General features: G+C 44.4%; 2 protein-coding genes across 5 annotated transcripts in view; one reads left to right on the forward strand and one right to left on the reverse strand.

Annotated features, from left to right (window-relative positions):
* LOC147008854 (ERC protein 2-like) overlaps positions 1 to 17,500 on the forward strand; it is a 498,963-nt gene that overhangs the window by 290,811 nt on the left and 190,652 nt on the right. For all 4 annotated transcript variants that reach the window (XM_085864636.1, XM_085864633.1, XM_085864635.1 and 1 more), the window contains exon 18: positions 8,432 to 8,579. In XM_085864636.1, coding sequence (XP_085720762.1) covers positions 8,432 to 8,579 — 148 coding nt within the window. The remainder of the gene's footprint in view (positions 1 to 8,431; positions 8,580 to 17,500) is intronic.
* On the reverse strand, positions 11,874 to 17,071 carry LOC147008856 (uncharacterized). The gene is made up of 3 exons (XM_085864637.1): positions 17,023 to 17,071; positions 16,849 to 16,895; positions 11,874 to 14,617 (listed from the first exon to the last, which is right to left on the reverse strand). Exon 3 carries the CDS (start codon positions 13,520 to 13,522, stop codon positions 11,969 to 11,971), a length of 1,554 nt encoding a protein of 517 aa, XP_085720763.1. The 5' UTR covers positions 13,523 to 14,617; positions 16,849 to 16,895; positions 17,023 to 17,071; the 3' UTR covers positions 11,874 to 11,968.

A 17,500-nucleotide genomic window follows, 5' to 3' on the forward strand; every position in this document is an offset into this window, starting at 1 on the left:
CAATCGGTTCTTCTGACCGTATCATTGTTTAGGAGACATCTATCTGGTCGTTATTAGAAAACCACCTCAGTGCCGATGAATCTGGAATTTCACTTAGGCCAACTGCCAGGGACTTCAAGCAGCCATCAAACTTCTAGACAGGTCTCCCAGTTCAACTCTCTCTGACATCAACTCGTCCTGGGAATTGTTTCGAAGAAATTTGCCCTTCCCTCATGCACAGATTTATCCCATCTCGTCTTCAGTTGTCCTACCCTTCCTCCCGCCCATGGTACACTGAAGCTTGTGGCGAGGCAGTTATCCTGAAACAACTCGTCTTCACCTCATGGAAGGCAAATCCTACTGCTAAAACCTCAAAGTAATCTCAGTTCTTTCCATAAAGCTCGGAACAAGTGTGTGTCTACCCTCAGGAGAGCCAGGAAACAACATCTTTCTCATCTCATGTCTGAACTCTCAAACCTGTCTCCCTCCTCCAAATCCTGGTGGCATCTGGTTACCTCCACCACCGAAGGGGAAAGAGGTTATATTTTCACCCCTTTCTGTCTGTTTGTGTACAGGATATCTCAAAAAGTTGTGGAGGTATTTGGACAAAACTTGGTGGACTTGGGCGTATGAAAAGAAAGAGTTTATTCAATTTTGGTGAAGATCCAAATCCGGATCTGAATTTTTTCAGTAATTCTTTACCATTGAGAGGTAGGGCCAAAAATGATATATAGCACGATTTCTCAAAAAGTTGAGGACGGATTCGGACGAAACTTGGTTGGATATGTTAGGTGTGTGACAAGGACGAACTGATTAGATTTTGGTAAAGATCCGAATCTGGATCCAGATCTGATAATTTTTTTAAGTGATTCTTCACCATTGAGAGATAGGGCCAAAAACGATACAGTACTGTATCGCATGATATTTCAAAAATGTATTGGGCCCGATATGTTCTCGAGGGTCAGGCATTACATGGCGGAGGTATGCGCTCTACTGAGTGCCCTTCGAGTTAAGTCTGTTTGTGGTGTATGTTCCCCCTCCATCCCCTCCCTTACATCAAATGGCTGCACAGCTGATACCGCATGTAAAAAGACTGAATGCCGAAACTCCGTGTTTGCTTCTAAATCTTGTCCCAAACCCATCGCATTCCGTACCCACCTTACGCAGTCCAATTCAGCTGTTCTGGACTCTGTGTCCTTTTCTCCTGATAAGTGGAGAGCTTGCTGTCAAACCTCGATTCAGATTCTTCAACCGGTTCAGACAGCATCAGCCCCACATGGCCTAAAAACCTACTCTGCTGCTCTTGCTCACCCTCTCTCTGTTCTATTCCCCCTCTCATTTACTCAAGGTCATCTGCCATCTGCTTGAAAATCAGCAAACTTTACCACTCAACATAAAAAACGTGCAAAAACAGATTGCTGCATCGACAAACCAATCAGCCTGCTCCCAATCATCAGCAAGGTAATGGAATCCATGATCGCCCTCCCACATCAAATCCTTTCTCTTCTCCAATGGTTTGATTTCCGATCATCAATTTGGATTCAGAACAGATCACTCTACCCTGGACTTGCTGCTCCTGCTTTCCCAACAATCGATGGAGGTCCTCAATGCCAGACATGAGATCAGAGCCATTCCCTAGACATATCGCTTGCTTTTGATGTGGTTGACCACCCTGCTCTGTTCACCAAACTCTCTTCCTATGGTATCCAAGGCAATCTCCACTCATGGCTCGCAGACTTCCTCTCCGATCGCAATCATCATGTGGCCCTTAATGGAATTCTCTCCCCTCTTCCTGTCCAGGCTGGAGTTCCTCAAGAAAGTGTTCTGGGCCCTGTTCTTTTTCTCGTTTTCATCAATGATCTCTCTAACTTTCTGGAAAATACTCTCTGTCTCTTTGCTGATGACTCCACCCTCTACTGTACCATCTGCCATCCCTAAAATTGGCAAGAAACAGCTTCTTCACTCTCTCTGCTGATCTGGATAAAATCACAAACTGGTCCAACACGTGGAACACGTCTTTCATTCCTGACAAATCTCACACTCTCACTCTGTCTCTCCGAAAGGACCATCTGCAAAATCCTCCCATCTACTTTCTCAACAATCCTCTTCAAGAAGTCTTTTCATTCAAGCTTTTGGGCACACTATCTACCATGATCTTTCCCAGGAAAGCCACATTTCCAAGCTGGCCTCCAAAGCCAGTCGCCGACTGGCATCCTCCATCGTGCAAAATCCTTCCTTGGCACACCTGAGCTCCTGACCACTTACAAAGCTTTCATCCACAGCCTAAAGGAGTTTTTCTCTCCCCTCTCAGCTGGTGCTCTCGCCTTTCAACTTTCTCAGCTTCACGCTATGGAAACCAAGGCATTCAGGATCATTGGTAACTGCCACGATGAAGCTCAGTCTTTCATTCTCTCACTCTCATCGCAGGCAGGTCGGTGGTCTTTCTGTGTTCTCCCGTCAACTCTATGGCCTCCCCCCTCCCCGCTTTGTCTGACATCTGTCTCCCCCCCACCCCCCACATTTCCGCAGGACGCTCAAGATCTGCCAGCAATTCCCTTCTGATGACACTCCCAAAATGATGAATCACTGCTCACCATCACTCTTTCATTCCTCTTTTTCTCCACATTTGGAACAAACTCCCACACACTCTTCAATCCCACATATTCTTCCCTCCAGGTCTTCAAAACAGCTGTTCACCACCATCTCTTATCTTTCCCCATCCAAAATCATTATCTTTTCTATCCCCATTAATCCACTCCAAAACCCACCTCCTTCAAATTCCTTGCTTCCTTCCTAAAAGTCCCAGTAATGTCCATCTTGTATTCCCCATGTTCCCCACTCCATACCTCTCCCTTCCACAGATCTCCTAATGTCTTTGTTCCCCACTGTTTTGTGCTTCCCTCTCCCGCCCCTCGTGTCTCCTGCCCCCCCCCCCCTTTGTTATACATTCCATATGTTCACTCTAATACGAACCTCGACATTTTGTACCAAAAAAAAATATTTCATAAAACTTAATGTCCCGAGAACCGACGAACCCTGGATGATTGATCAGCCATTTCAGTCCACGGTTTGTCATGTTTCCACCAATCCATTTTCTCTTATTCATCCTCGATTAACGTGCATCTTCGGAATTAATTCTTATGCATAAATATTATTAGAATCGTCATCTTTCAAAACGAGATTGATTTCATTTACCGTTACACGAGTTACATGAGTCTCGTTCTTTAAGCGTACATGCCAAGGGTGTTGTAATGTTTTGAGAGCTTCATGTGTCCTGCATGGACATGGCGTTGTTAAGACTCCACGGTACCTTTTCAAGGATTGTTGTCCATTGAGTGCTCTCGGACTCTGACCGGATGATTCAATTTCATACCCGTAACATTTGGAGCATTGCATTGACGGTGAATCACCATGACATGACACCAGTCGGGTCTCTTTTCAACGCTCTTTTCAAATGCCAAATGCTGCTGATAACCCATTTGGTCGATTGCACATGCGAGGATGCATGATCACTGTAAGGTGCTTCCAAGTCCCTTTTATTCTCACTCCCATGGTGCTGTCAGCACCCCCTGGCAGTGATGGGAGTAACCAGGCCAGTGGGCATTATTACTTAGCTTGAACTATTTGTAAAAAATTTTTTAAAAAATCTGACGGACTGAATTTTTTAAGATCGGGTCAAGGCTCATGGAAGATCTGAAATGTGCTGCACGTTCTGTTTTGTTTTTTTTGCTTTGGGCATCTGCTGGGAATAGCCAGGCCACAAATCTAGTGGCGGCGAGTTGAGGCGCCGTCAGCCTTCTTTCTGACAGGCTCTGACGGCGACATTTTGTGAACAAAATCCCTACCTTCTTGCTGCCCCACTTTATCCCCCACTTCCTCACAGTCACCCCCACCCTCTTCCTCATCCCACCACCACCTCCCCTCATCTCCCCCCCTCTTCATTCTCTGGTTTTTGTCAAAGCTGTCATAGCAGACTCCGAAATCCAAGCGGGCGAAAAAATGAATTTTGCTTCCTGGCTTAAAAAAACATAATGATAACCTTCTTCACATGGACTATTTTTACGCAGTTATCTTGCAATCAGCTTTTTACTGCTTTTATTCCTCGACTCGGAGCGATACTGTACGTCGATGCAGTAAAAGGCCAGAAAAGAACTGATATCGTTGTGGGGCCAGCCGAACCACTCTCATGCCCTTATCCATGGTCGCTCGGCGTTCCTGGAGCGCCCAGCATGCAATAGACAGGCTGTCAGGAAGCTGGTGTGGACCGACGTACGGCTGGGATCGTGCTGGTGTGGGAGTGCGAGATTTCACTGACAAGACACAGGAACGATGGTTTTTCGCAGGAAGAAAAGCCAGGTGGCGCGCAATGTGTGCTTTGCTTGAGATATTATTGGGGGTAATTAATGGTTTCTCTATGCAAAGGCTGAAACCAATTTCTTGCTGATTTGATGCTCCTCATGATGTGGAAAAATGTCCAAAATATATTTGGTCGGGGTCCTGGTATACTTCACTGTTCTTCCACACACGCCGTTGCCTTTGACACTCGTAACTGAGAAAACGTCGGGTTTCCGTCACCGTTTTATTGCCTTTACAACTGGAATTGATATGTCTCATCACATGACCAGTCACCTGACATCGGGTCAGACAGGATGTTTTGAAGGTGGGAACTTAGCTTTGAGGCTGTCTCGGCTGAGCCCCGATTCCGGACCTGACCTTTAACTGTCAGATTGTAGCTTCGTACTCATAGACAGTGTGTCGCGTCACAAAGTGCGCCGTCTCTCGGATGGACGTTAAGCTGGGTGTCTCGTCAACGAGCGTTAGATCCCAAACCGTCTTTCGAGAATTGTTGGCGAGTTATCGCCATCACCCTCAACAAATCACAAATGCCTGCTCTAAATTTTCACAGAGGGCACTGCGTCATTGACAAAGCAACGCTCCTCGAAATGATGCAACCAGTGGTCCGGTGCTGCGCGTGCATGGATCACAGACCTGACATTGTTCAATAACTTCAAGTTCGAGCCGCAATATTGTTATGTATTGGAAAAACTTTTCATGGAGGACGCACTGCTCTTGATACTAGAAGGTGTTGGCTTATTTTTCCCATCTCAAAAAGGACAACACGACGAGAATCTGTTCGTAAAACATGGACCGCGGACCCAGAAGCCTTTAGCTGTGATAGCGGATTAAGTCAAGGTATCCTTTCGTATTATCAATACAGACGATGCCATTGAAGCTCCACGTCTCATCCCCATCAATCTTCCAGAACGTTGATGTTCTGTTATCTTGCTCTTCCATAGGTCTCGGCTTCTGTATTTGAAGGTAATTAACGGCGGATGAAGTTTGAATGCTTCGGAATTCGAAAGAGATGCATCGTGTATTGTTACCCCAAGTCAATGTAATGTATCTTTGGTTACCCTGCACTTGTGGTTAAATATCACTGGTTAATCCAAACGTTTCTTATGTATCTAATATGCTTACTGTGGTTTAAATATCTCTGGTGACCTCAAATGTTCGCAATGTATCTTTGGTTAACCCCAGACCAATGGTAAGTACTTCTGGTTACTCCAACATTATGTTTCTAACGACCCCAACATTCGAGGTTGTAACTACAGCAACTCCAAGTGAATCAGATCGTGCTTTGTAGCTCGACCAAACTTACAGGATGTACCCATGCCTATCCAAAACTTGTGGGGAATACTTATAGTTGCCATGGTTACCACAAATCAATGGGATGTGCCTATTTGTTTACTTTCGACTTAATGAGAATACTTGTGTTTGGCTCAAACTTATGGGATGCGACTCTGGTGAATTTCCAGCTTTTGATAGATTTTCATCTCTCCAAGAAAAAAAAAAACAAAGCTGCTCTTGCTATCACCAAACTGTGTTGCAATTATCAATCATTTCGGAGAGTGTTTCAAAATGTTGAGGGAAAACAATTATTATAATCACTTCTAATTGTATCCTGGTGGTTGTTGGTCAATTGAACCAATACTCTGACATGTGATGGCTTAGCTTGTAAATATATGGTGCAGTATCGAGCATTCAAAGGAAAATGCTGGCAGATGAGATAGCCAGCTTAGTATCACTTCTGATTGGTATCAGTTCCTGGAAAATGGGTTCTTTCCTGTGGAGTTCGAGGTTGATGGTTACTTGAAGAGAGATTGCATGAGCATTCCCACTACAAGTCTTATCATGTGAAACGTAAAGGGAAGAAATTGTTTGATTCATTGATTGAGAGACACCATTTTCCTTTGTGCAATTGATGAGCAATAAAATAGAATGTGCAATGAGCATTATGAATATACGATAATACATACATTAAACTCTCGAACATGAGAGGTAAACATCCATCAGCGGAAAGTTTGACCAGTAAGATTCCATTGCTGCGTTGACGGTCTGCTTCGACGTAGCTGAGGTTGATTATAGACTCGCAGCCCGCAGGTGTGGACCCACAGTTTGGAGAGCTTCGGGCTGAAAGCTCCAAACGTCGATGAAAAACGGTGTCCAGTTGATCTGAGCAGTTGGAAAACCTACCAATTGCTTACAGATTAATAAGCTTTTTCGTTTACGCGTACAACTAACGTTAGGTTTGTGATTATGATATTAAATTTAAGTTCCAGGTGTTGTAGAATTGGTATCATTTACACCATCCTTTAAATCTTTATGTAATGCATCAGGAATGGCAGTTGCTGTTCAACAAACGGTTCGACTTGTGAGGAGCAGACATGACAAAGAACGGTGTGTGTGCGTACGTGTGCACCCAGGCATTCCCCCTTATTGCATGATTGAGGAATAGAAAGGAGGATTGCTGTATAATTTAACTTGAGGAATTCTAGATAAGCTCTCATGGTGGCCCCATTCCAGGATTTTGTTTATGTTCACCTCCCACTGGCCTTCCCAATAGTTTGGAGTGAGGCATTAATTGAAGGGAAATAACAAACTCATCCAAGACTCCCATTGATGATGTCACAGGGACAAGTGCATGCCGATTAAATCAGGGACTGGTTAAGATCTCTCAAAGTATGTTTTGCAAATCTGGATCTTCAGCAATCTTCAGGATAATGAGCAAGACTGGCTTGCATACCCCAGTATATATTTGAATGGGTTTGCACTGATCTATCAAATACATCAAGTCTCACCTTAATTAATCCCATTACCAAACCAATTTTCATGAAACTTTCAGCGCACAGGAGCACACACTTCCTATTTTGTTCCGAAATTTCTCACCTGATTATTTTTTAACATGCTCATGTCTCAAAGGGTGGTGAACAGGACATTGACGAGTGTCATCACATCATTTCATCTTTCACACTTAACCAAGCAAATGGTGGTTAACATCATCAATAACTGGAAGTGCAGACCTCCACCAAGCTGGACAGTTTACATTTTGTTTCCCACTGATAGGCCGGATCCCAATCCGGATCTTCACCGAAATCGAATCAATTTGTCCTCGTTAACTACCGAACTCATACACCAAGTTTTTATCAAAACCCGTCCACAACTGCGTGAAATGTTTTCCGACATATCGTTTTTGGCGGCGTCTCTCAATGGTGAAAAAAATCACTTGCAAATTAAAAATATTTCATATCCAGATCCAGATCCTGATTTTCACCAAAACCGAATCGATTCGTCATTGTCACACACCCAACCTGTCCACCAAATTTTGTCAGAATCCGTCCATAAAATTTTCGGTTATCCTACTCACAGACAGAGAGAGAGAGAGACAGACAGACAAACATGGGTGAAAACATAACCTCTGTCCACCTTCGGCGGTGGAGGTACAGATTGGTTATACATGTTACATTTTTTTTAAAAAAAATACGTTTTTCACCCTCTTATGGATCCTTTATGCTCCCACTTGATGCTGGTGATCTGAACTATTCAGTCTTTGCAGCATTAACTGTCCCACAAAAATTATTTCCACCGCACAACTTTTCCTCCTTTGCTAACAGTGGCAATCAGAATCCAGACGTCGAATCTTCATCTCATCCTGACATGGAAATCTGCTGCAGTCCTATTGGGAGATAATTCCACTATAGTGGCATCATCTCAATAATATTTCCATTGAAATACTGTACCATCCCTAATGTGTCACTTTCATGCTGACTGTGCTGTGCTACACCTAAGAGCAGATCAAAACGTTTCTCTCGTCTCATTTTAATTGAAAGCGATGATAAGGTTAAAATCTCACTCACCTCCTCTTTTCACTTCATCATTTCAAATGCCCTTGTTTGTGCTGGAAATTTTAACTTCTGATTGGCTGAAACCAGTCCATGAGACAAACATCATAAGAGTGACTGTCTGATCAATGTGACGGATTATATTAATTGTCCTACACTGTACTCTGTACAATATAACATTGGGTAAGAATGTCAGATTAACATCTGCAATGCCTTCTGGATTACACATATTTGCATGGACATCTGATGTTCAAGGCCCTTTGTGTCCGCAGGCAAGAGGCCCTCCTGGCGGCCATCAGCGAGAAAGATGCGAACATCGCGCTGCTGGAAATATCGGCACCGCGAAGGCGCAAAAGCCAGGAGGAAATTGCTGCCCTGCGGAGGGAGAAAGAGAGGCTAGTACAACAGCTCAAACAACAGGTGGGTTATAGTTTGGTAGTGCTCTGTAGGGGATGAGGGGGAGGTGGGAGAAGGGTGTGATATGATTTTTCACTTCAACCATCAACACATTTCTGCCATTGCCAATCCCATTCCCACCTTGCATGTTGCCAAGCGGTCATACATACTGTATTATATTTTTATTTTTGCCCATGATGAGCCAGAATTACTCCCCAATTGCCCCTCGGGTCCTCCACTCTCCTTTCTCTCTCTCTTTCTCTCTTCCTATTCATACTTTTATACTTTTTTTTTAAAACAATTGATTGAAATGAAACATTTTGCTTATTTCAATGCAAAAAAGTTGGTTCCAAATAGTGTCGTTTATCAAACACAAGAGGAGCAGACCCTTCAGGTTGAACACACCTTTTTGTTGCTCTCTCACATGCAGTACGAGAGTAAGTACACCATTGTAGACCATTGCAGACTAATCAGGTCTTGTTCTTGAGCAAATCGAAGAGACATTCCCTCAATGCCTTATGAAAGGATATACTAAATATCAGAGGCAAGAAAGTACATGATGCGAGCTCGAATGAGCACCATTCATAAGGATGCTTTTGTCTCGCACACCCAGCAGACAATATGAATGAGATGCCAAAGCTTGAATTGTACTCTGATGCCCCAGAAATCTCTGACATGCTCTTGGGTTTTCATAGTACAAGTCCAAACATTCATCGAAACCAACCAGTTGCTATCAGCAGTCTCCTCAACGATCAGGTAATTGTCTGAGGCTGGAAGGATAGCCTAGATAATCGTACAATCACTTATAAGCTATGTAGGTCAGGTCAGGTATGAGCGAATATGCTGGAGCAGCACGTCGCTGCATCCACTTTCCACCGGTACTCCAGGGGCTTCCATCTGGCCATCCCCCAGGCACATGCATGGCCCATCCCCATCTCATTGAGATGCTGATCAACCTGCTGCAACCACGAGGCGCGTGGTCAGCCCATTGGCTTCCTCCACTCACGAGGCTCCCTCTCGTGAGATTCTGGTGAGCAGGATCAGCATCAGCAAAACGAGCCAAATGGACACACAGCCAAAGCTGATGCTCACGGACTATCCAGGAAGCAAATCTCATTTGAATCACTCTCAGGAACCACTCGTTGGACACAAAGTCTGACAAGCGATAGTCAAGGATTCTCCGAAGAGACCTGGTATCAAAGGAATTATGTCTCCATCTCAGATGCCTGGTCAGAGCCCAAGTCTCACATCCATGGAGCAAGACTGGAAGCACCAAGGACTTAAAGACTTAGACTTTCGTCCTCCTGCATAAGACAACGACAGCGCCACAACACATGATCCAGTGGATCCATGACTACCCAGGCCCAACCCAGATGTCTATTGAATTCTGTATCACAACCAGCAGAGACGAGCATATCACTGCCAACGTCAGTGAATCTCTCCGTGACCTCAACATCCTCATCACAAAGAAGTACAGACAAGATAGCAGCATCCAAGCTGTCATTGAAAGCCTGGATCTTAGTTTTGACCCAGGAAACCCATAATCCCAGCAGCTCTGACTCCTCATTCAGCATCTTGAGGCCCCCCATTAGGATATCCAAAGTCTCCGCAAAAATGACTGCATCATCTGTGAAATCAAGGTCAAAGATCTTGACATTCCCAACCGATGCACCGCAGCTTGATCTCTCCAACATCCTCCCCAGAATCCAGTCCAAACAAATGCTGAAAAGTGAGGGGGCCAATCAACACCCTTGACATATTCCAGTAACAACTGGAAATACGTCAAGGATGTAACCACCACACCTCACAGCACTCTCTCAGTACCAGAGTATAATTCAGACAGATTGATCAGGTTTGGTGCAATCCACCCCACGAAGACCTAGAATCCTCCAGAGGGCATCCTGATTCACTGAATCAAACACTTTCCAGAGATCAACAAAGGCTGCAAGCAGCCCTGCTGAAACTCTCGCTTTTGTTCGGCGAGGAACCGAAGAGCAAAGATACGTTCAATTGTTGACGTCTTTAGTGTAAAGCCTGACTGCTCTTGGTGCTGTTGCTAAATTATATGGTGGCGAACCCTATCAATAGTTATCCATGAAAAGACCTTGCCTGGCACTAAGAGCAGCGTCACCCCTAAGTAACTGTGGCAGTCCTGGTGATCGCCCTTCCCTTTCCAGAGACGGACAGCAATGTCCCTCTTCCAGTCAGTTGGGATGATGCCTGTGTTCCAAACAGCACAGAACTGCACGCAACAACATGAGTACAGCTTTTGCACCAGTCTTGAGGGGTTCAGCATGCATGCCACAGATCTCAAAAGCTTTAAGCCCATTTCAACTGGTTCCCCACAGCTTGTGTTTCCATGAACAAAGGTGTTTCACAGTTCATTGGAGGGTCAGACAGGGATAGTTACACCCCTGATGTTCGACTCAATTAGCTGGTGGATCAGCCTGGTACAGCCACTCAAACGAACCGACCCAGCGAGCCTTCACTTCGGACTCATCTTTGAAGAGCCGACCAAACTCCACTCTAACTGCAGTACACCGAGGGACTGCCTTGGAGGAACAAAATGCACGAATTCCTCTGTAAACAGGAAAGGAATCGCTTGACCACATATGATGCTCTACCCCTTCAGAGATTCCTCTCACATTGGCCTCCTTGTCTGACCTCAGCGCACGGACAGATTTTGCTTCAACTCCCTGAACAGCTCAGCCCTCAGTGTGACCACTCCTCATTTTCATAAATGCAAAGGTGAGCCAATGAAAAAAGCCAATAATTCACAAGGTTTCGGAAAAGCGATGATTATAGAAAACCTATACGCCAAGAAAACCTATAGAAAACCAAGACGCCAAGGTGAACAACGACAAGCCAAGATCTTGTGAAAAAAGCCAAGGAGAGGTCACACTGTCAGCCCTGCCATTAAGCTTGGCCCTTTGACTCAAGTCAATGGTGTCATGTTGTCCTTGGGAGACAAATTTCTTCTTCACGTGATGTTGGGTTCCAAGCAAAGACTCCTATAGAGAAGGACTGGAACCTCCCATGCTCGGGGTTTGTAACTTGAGTCTGAAGGATTAACTTGAGTCCGGGGCTAAAATGACTTCGAGAAGGGCTAGAGACACGATCTCGGGATCCATATAGGGGGTTTTGAGGACGGCGAATTCAATAGTGTCATTTTCAACACCACCTGAGGTCATCTTCAAGGTCAAAAGGTCATATTTCAAGGTCAAATTACTGAATTTTGGTATTTTTTGCCCGTTTTGTATCCAACTCATAAACGGTGAGAGATGGCTGATTGTAATAAGATGCAAGTGTGTAGATCTGTCAAACTTTGATATTTATTGTCATATATCGTATTACATAAACATTATATACATGTCACAACACTATGCCTATTACAACTATGTCTATGTCTATCACTAGTTGGAGAGCTTTTCTTGCCTCCTGAGGCATCCCAAAGCTTTTTCTTTGTCACTTACATTGAGGACATGAGCTTTCAATAGAATGTTAGCTAAAGTAGTACATGCAGCATTACTACTAGCTAAAGGTGCATTTACAGAGGATAACAGCTCAGCAAAATGAAATCGGCAACGCATTTTAGTCTTGTCATACAAATTATAGGCATTATGTACAAAAAAGACGGTTGACATAGTCAGCACACTCAATCCACCTCCATTCAAATTATCTAGAAACTCAGATAATACCTCGTTACCATCTTCATCATCAATGATCTCTTCCATACTAGTGCTATCGCCATATTTATGAACAAGGTGTCCGGCCAAATAAACTACTTTATGCTTAAGGGCATCGTCAGACCCCAAGAGATCCTGAGTGTCTTGAGGAGTAATCTCATCAATGAGTTCACTTTGATCATCTGGATTTATGGAAGTTTTACAGTTCTTGTCGCAATCAATCACACGAGAATTAGATTCAGGCGTAATGTCATGCTTAATGAGTGTTTGCAAACATACAATTTTAGCTGCAGCCATAATGTCAACTACGTCAATGTAGAAGTTTCCACTGCTTCTTTGCCTGGCTTGGCCGAAAAACTTTTCCAAGGCTTCATCTGCAAATATAGCAGGAAGAACGTAGTCAAAGTCTTTCTCTGCCAGAAGCAATTTGGCAGCATCCACATTATTACGTGTGGACACAGTGAAGGCTTCAGCAGTTTGCTGAGTTAGCTTCAGCTTACAACCACCACCTCCTTGCCATGCGCAGGTAGATATAATTTGGCAGGCCTGCTCCAGCCAAGTGAAACTTGTACAGTCTGCTCTCCAAAGCTGTCTGGATTCGTCGCGCAGATGGATAGCTGAGAAACGGTCTTTCACATTCATCATCTTGAACCACTCACTCATTATCTGGGTGAGGATGATTGTGCCTTCGCTGATGCCCAGTGAATCCTTGAAGGTCTTTAAAGCAGCGACAGTCTTGTCATTGAACACTTGGCATACCAATGGTACGCTCTGGCGTTGAAGGGGCTTGGGGAAAACAGCGGTGTGCGTCAGCTTGGTTAAGCGAATAGGAGTAGCCCGGTCAATCTCATATATCTTCTGAATATCACTCCAGTTAGCTTTGTACTTATTATCATCTATGACAAATGAGAGTGTCTTGCCATCAACAGTAATCCGGTTGTTGCGAACATTTTTGAAGATGTGCACGTAGTCGTACACTAAGAACATAGATTGCTCTTGAATTGACAGCACTTGGCAACTTCCTGGTCCTCCAAGTTTTGAATAAACACTGCGGTTGGTATTGCAATTGTCACATATCAAAGAAATCACAGTACTGCCAGCACCAACTACAGCTAATGCAGCTTCGATAAGGAGTTCCTTCAGCTGATCTGCAGTTAGTGTTTTTGCAGGGCAAAATCCGTTGAATATAGCGTGGACCACCGAAATGGCAGGAAACTTCAACAACCATAGCATGTGAAGGAAGCATTTCGTGTTCACCACCCGCTGCTGCATTTTGAGCATATCCTACAACATGCCCTCCAGAAAATCGCAATATCTCGACCAGCTTTAACTCATCAAACATTAAATTGACCAAACGCTGCTGTGGTTTAAGCTGGTCGAACACGGTTTTGAGGTTGGAGTCCTGCTGACGACTAGCAAGCATCTGTTTTACCTTTTTTGTTGATGGTAGAATGATTAAGCCGGATCGACGAATCATTTTGTATGCACTGGGTGATATGTTGTGAAGCTGCATTGCGAAAATCATAGTATCAGTATCAAATCGGCGATGATCAAGGGGTTTGAACATAAGATGCAGCTGCGACAGAAGGAAGGTGAAATGAGGAAGCTCGTGTGCCTCAGTCATCCAACAGAGCTGGCTTATTACAAGCTGAAGAATTTCCTTGCTTGTGCATTCATAGATGTTTATCTGGTCAGTTATGGATCAAATATGGGACCATTTTGAGAGCAGGCTGTTCTTCTGCAAAGGAAAAAGTCGTTTGGGCACCTCAATGCCATCTTTCTCAACTCGATTCAAGAATAGAAATCCAAAAGGTGAGTGAACTTGTTGGAAATGAAAGAACTGCTTGACAGTTTGTCCAGTAGCATCAGTTCTTGATAGGTAAAGGCTTTCCTGGTCTTTTATGATGTTAAAGCCAGGAAAATAGGAGCTGATTTTAGCACAGAAGTGGTCTAAATATTGGATATTGTCTGCAGCCTCATCAGCTGCCTGCATCTTCTTAGCTCTTGATTCTGACATAGAAGATGATGTTGGGCGTGGGGCTGAGGTCACCTGCTTCAAAGCTGATTTCGGTACTGCAGGAAATATTTATGGGGGTTCTTTGGGTCGTTTGCCACCCCTAACTGACACCCAATCACAATTGAAATGTGTCTCATAAATATATATCTCCTTTAAGCACCTCAAGCTTTCTTTCTCATTTGGCATTGCCAATATCCATCTCTCCCTCTCCTCAGGATCTTTTGGGAAGGATATGACCTTTACATAAGGCTTCCCATCATAGTTTCCTCTACAACCAAAGCAGCTGCAACGACGTGGCGTATTGTCACCAAAGCAGGAAACAACACAAAGATCCTGTGAGATCACCAGCTGGACAGTTTCTGAAAGAGAAACAAACAAAACATACATTAGTTAACGATGATAGAAATCAGCAAGTAGGTGCAACAGGTGCACAATGTCATGTTTTGTCATAGAATTTTAAAAAGTTTTCTTCTACGAGTTAGACACAAAAACGTGCAAAAAATACCAAAATTCAGTAATTTGACCTTGAAATATGACCTTTTGACCTTGAAGATGACCTCAGGTGGTGTAGAAAATGACGCTATTAAACTCGCCGTCCTCAAAAACCCCTATATGGATCCTGAGATCGTCTCTCTAGCCCTTCGAGAAGTCATTTTAGCCCCGGACTCAAGTTAATCCTTCAGAATCAAGTTACAAACCCCGAGATCATGAGGTTCCAGTCCTTCTCTATAGGAGTCTATGGTTCCAAGACATCAAGGACGGTAGTCTTGAAGGTACTCCACAACTCTTCTGGAATCCCCAAAACACACAGACCCCCCAAATTCCCACTCAGCCTGTTAGCAAACTCCTCAACTACCCTCTCATTCTTGAGCTTGCCAACATCCAGCCTCAGCTGTAATCGTACCATTCTCCTAGATTAGAGCTGCGACTTCATAATTGCTACAACAAGCCCGGGGTAGGTGTTGAGGAACTCTGCATTCCGGTAGACTCTGCAGTACAATCATCCTCCAACAACCATCATCAATGAGCACATGGTCGATATCCTTTGCCACACCACCCATGTTGGAATATCAAGTCCAGCAATGAGCCTGTGGGTGATAAAACCATGAACCAGCCACTCTATGTCCATGATGTTTGCAAAGTCGAGGAACTTAATGCTATTCTGGTTCACAGTTCCAGACCCATGGGGACCAACACATGTCTCATAACCATCTTTATCATTTCCACTCGATGCATTGAAGTCCCTTAAGATTAGAAGAGTATCTCGCCTGTGGCATTGATGAACCGCAGACTCGAGCGTGGCTTACATTGAGATCGCTTTTCTCAGTCGGATCATATACAGAGGCCAGGGGACTGATGCCCAAGGAGTGACAAATCCTCACTCATAATATGCTCATTGATTGGTGTTACCTCAATTATCATGGGAGTCAGCTTCTTGGACACAGCTACAGCAACCTCTTCAGTGTGTTAACCATCAGAGTGACCAGACCAGTTGAAGGTTTAACCACTCGCCATGATCCCACCACCATCCCGTCTCCAAACCTCAGAGAGTGATGCAATGCTGATGTTCAAGCGGTGTAACTCAGATGACAGCAGAAACAGGTGATCATCCTCTCTTAGGGATTGGCCATTCCAGGCACCCACCCGAAGGGACTGCCTCAGGTTGAACTGAGGAGATTGCCATCTGGTGGATGACACCTCAGTACCACTGCAACGCGCAACACTGCAATCCGACCCAGCAAGGCTACCCCATGGTTTTCCTCCCATCATCAGCAGAAAGGGGGTCCTGAAAGCTTTGCCCCAATCTGGTCATCCAGTGAGCTGCCCTGCGAAGGGCAGCTGCACAGGAGGTACTCCCAAGGAGTGAGTTTTCAGTTTACTTTTCGTTTTTTTTGTGTGTTTTGTGGAATGAAGTATTTCACGGTGGCCGCAGTGCAAACCATGTTATCAACCTCCTAGAAAGCGGCAACCCATTTGCAGGAGAATGTCCGCAGACACAGTTGGACACCAGATATGGATAGTCTTTGTCTCACAAGGAGCTCTTCCTCCCTTTGACAGGTTTTGCTTTTAATCCTGCTGGGCGTCCATATCCATACACCCTCCTCACCAGGGAACCTTAAAACGTTAGTACAGATTTACATGGTACCTGTGGCAAGTCACAGACCTGATCTGGCGTGACCTGACAATATATGTATAGCCTTAGCTTAAATCCTGGCCCTGCTATAAACAATCACCCTGGTGCTTTGCAGGTTGGGCGAGGCATCATTGTGGGTGCTGTCCCTCAGATGAACAATAAACCGGGTGTCCCGTCTGCCGCCATTACTTGACGCATGGCAAAGATCTCACGGTCTCCTTCGCGAAGAGTAGGCGAGCTATCGTCGCTGGCACCCTGAACAAATTACAAATTGCTGCTGTAACCTACAAGGGGCAATGCATCAGCAGCACAGCTGCTCTCCACCCTCCCCCACTCCCAAGCCAATGATACACGCCACAACCATTTGCTGCATACAAAATAATAATAATAATAAGAAGATGAAGGTCATCGCCTAAAACGTCCACTTCTCCTTGCTTCCCACGGTGGTGAGCATACCTTGATGAACGTTCTGTTGATTCCTTCCATCAGGTCATCTCCCTTCTCTGCTTTTAAGGAAAGAGAGGGGAAAGGGGACCAGAGACACAAATCCTGCTAGCTGTACCTATTCCTCTTTTCCTTATTTATTTCTTTTGTCAGTTGGTTAGTTAGTTAGTTAGTTAGATTACTTACATTGCGCAGGCTGGCAGGACTGTCTTCAAATTGGAAGAAAATATTCAGCGCTCTCAGTCAGAAAGCTTGTGCAAATGATAAATCCTGGCTCATGATTGGAGAAAATGGTCCAGCTCCAGCTATCCATTTCAGCCAATCAAATTGTGCACTCGAAATATGCCATGAATGTTCGCTTTCATTCAGCGGGGACCATTTTCATGTTCAAAATAACTTGGAAGATACTAACGAAACCACAACCCACCTGCTGTTCGACATTGTAATTGGGGCAAACATCACATAAAACATTCGTGCTAATTGTTTTGTTCTTTGACAAATATATACTTTTCTTGGCTCCTGGATTACCCCGATGGATGCTCGAGGACGTCTCTGTGTTGTGCCAATGTTTGGAAAATGGTTCTTGAAGAAATGGTGAATCTATATATCAAAAAGGTTCATTATGGTTGCAATAAGTGGCCATCTTGGCAAACAGAATATGGAA

Source organism: Eptatretus burgeri, chromosome 18, assembly GCF_056783735.1.
Source record: "Eptatretus burgeri isolate ZD-2024b chromosome 18, Ebu_testis_v1, whole genome shotgun sequence".
Classification (NCBI taxonomy): Eukaryota; Metazoa; Chordata; class Myxini; order Myxiniformes; family Myxinidae; genus Eptatretus; species Eptatretus burgeri.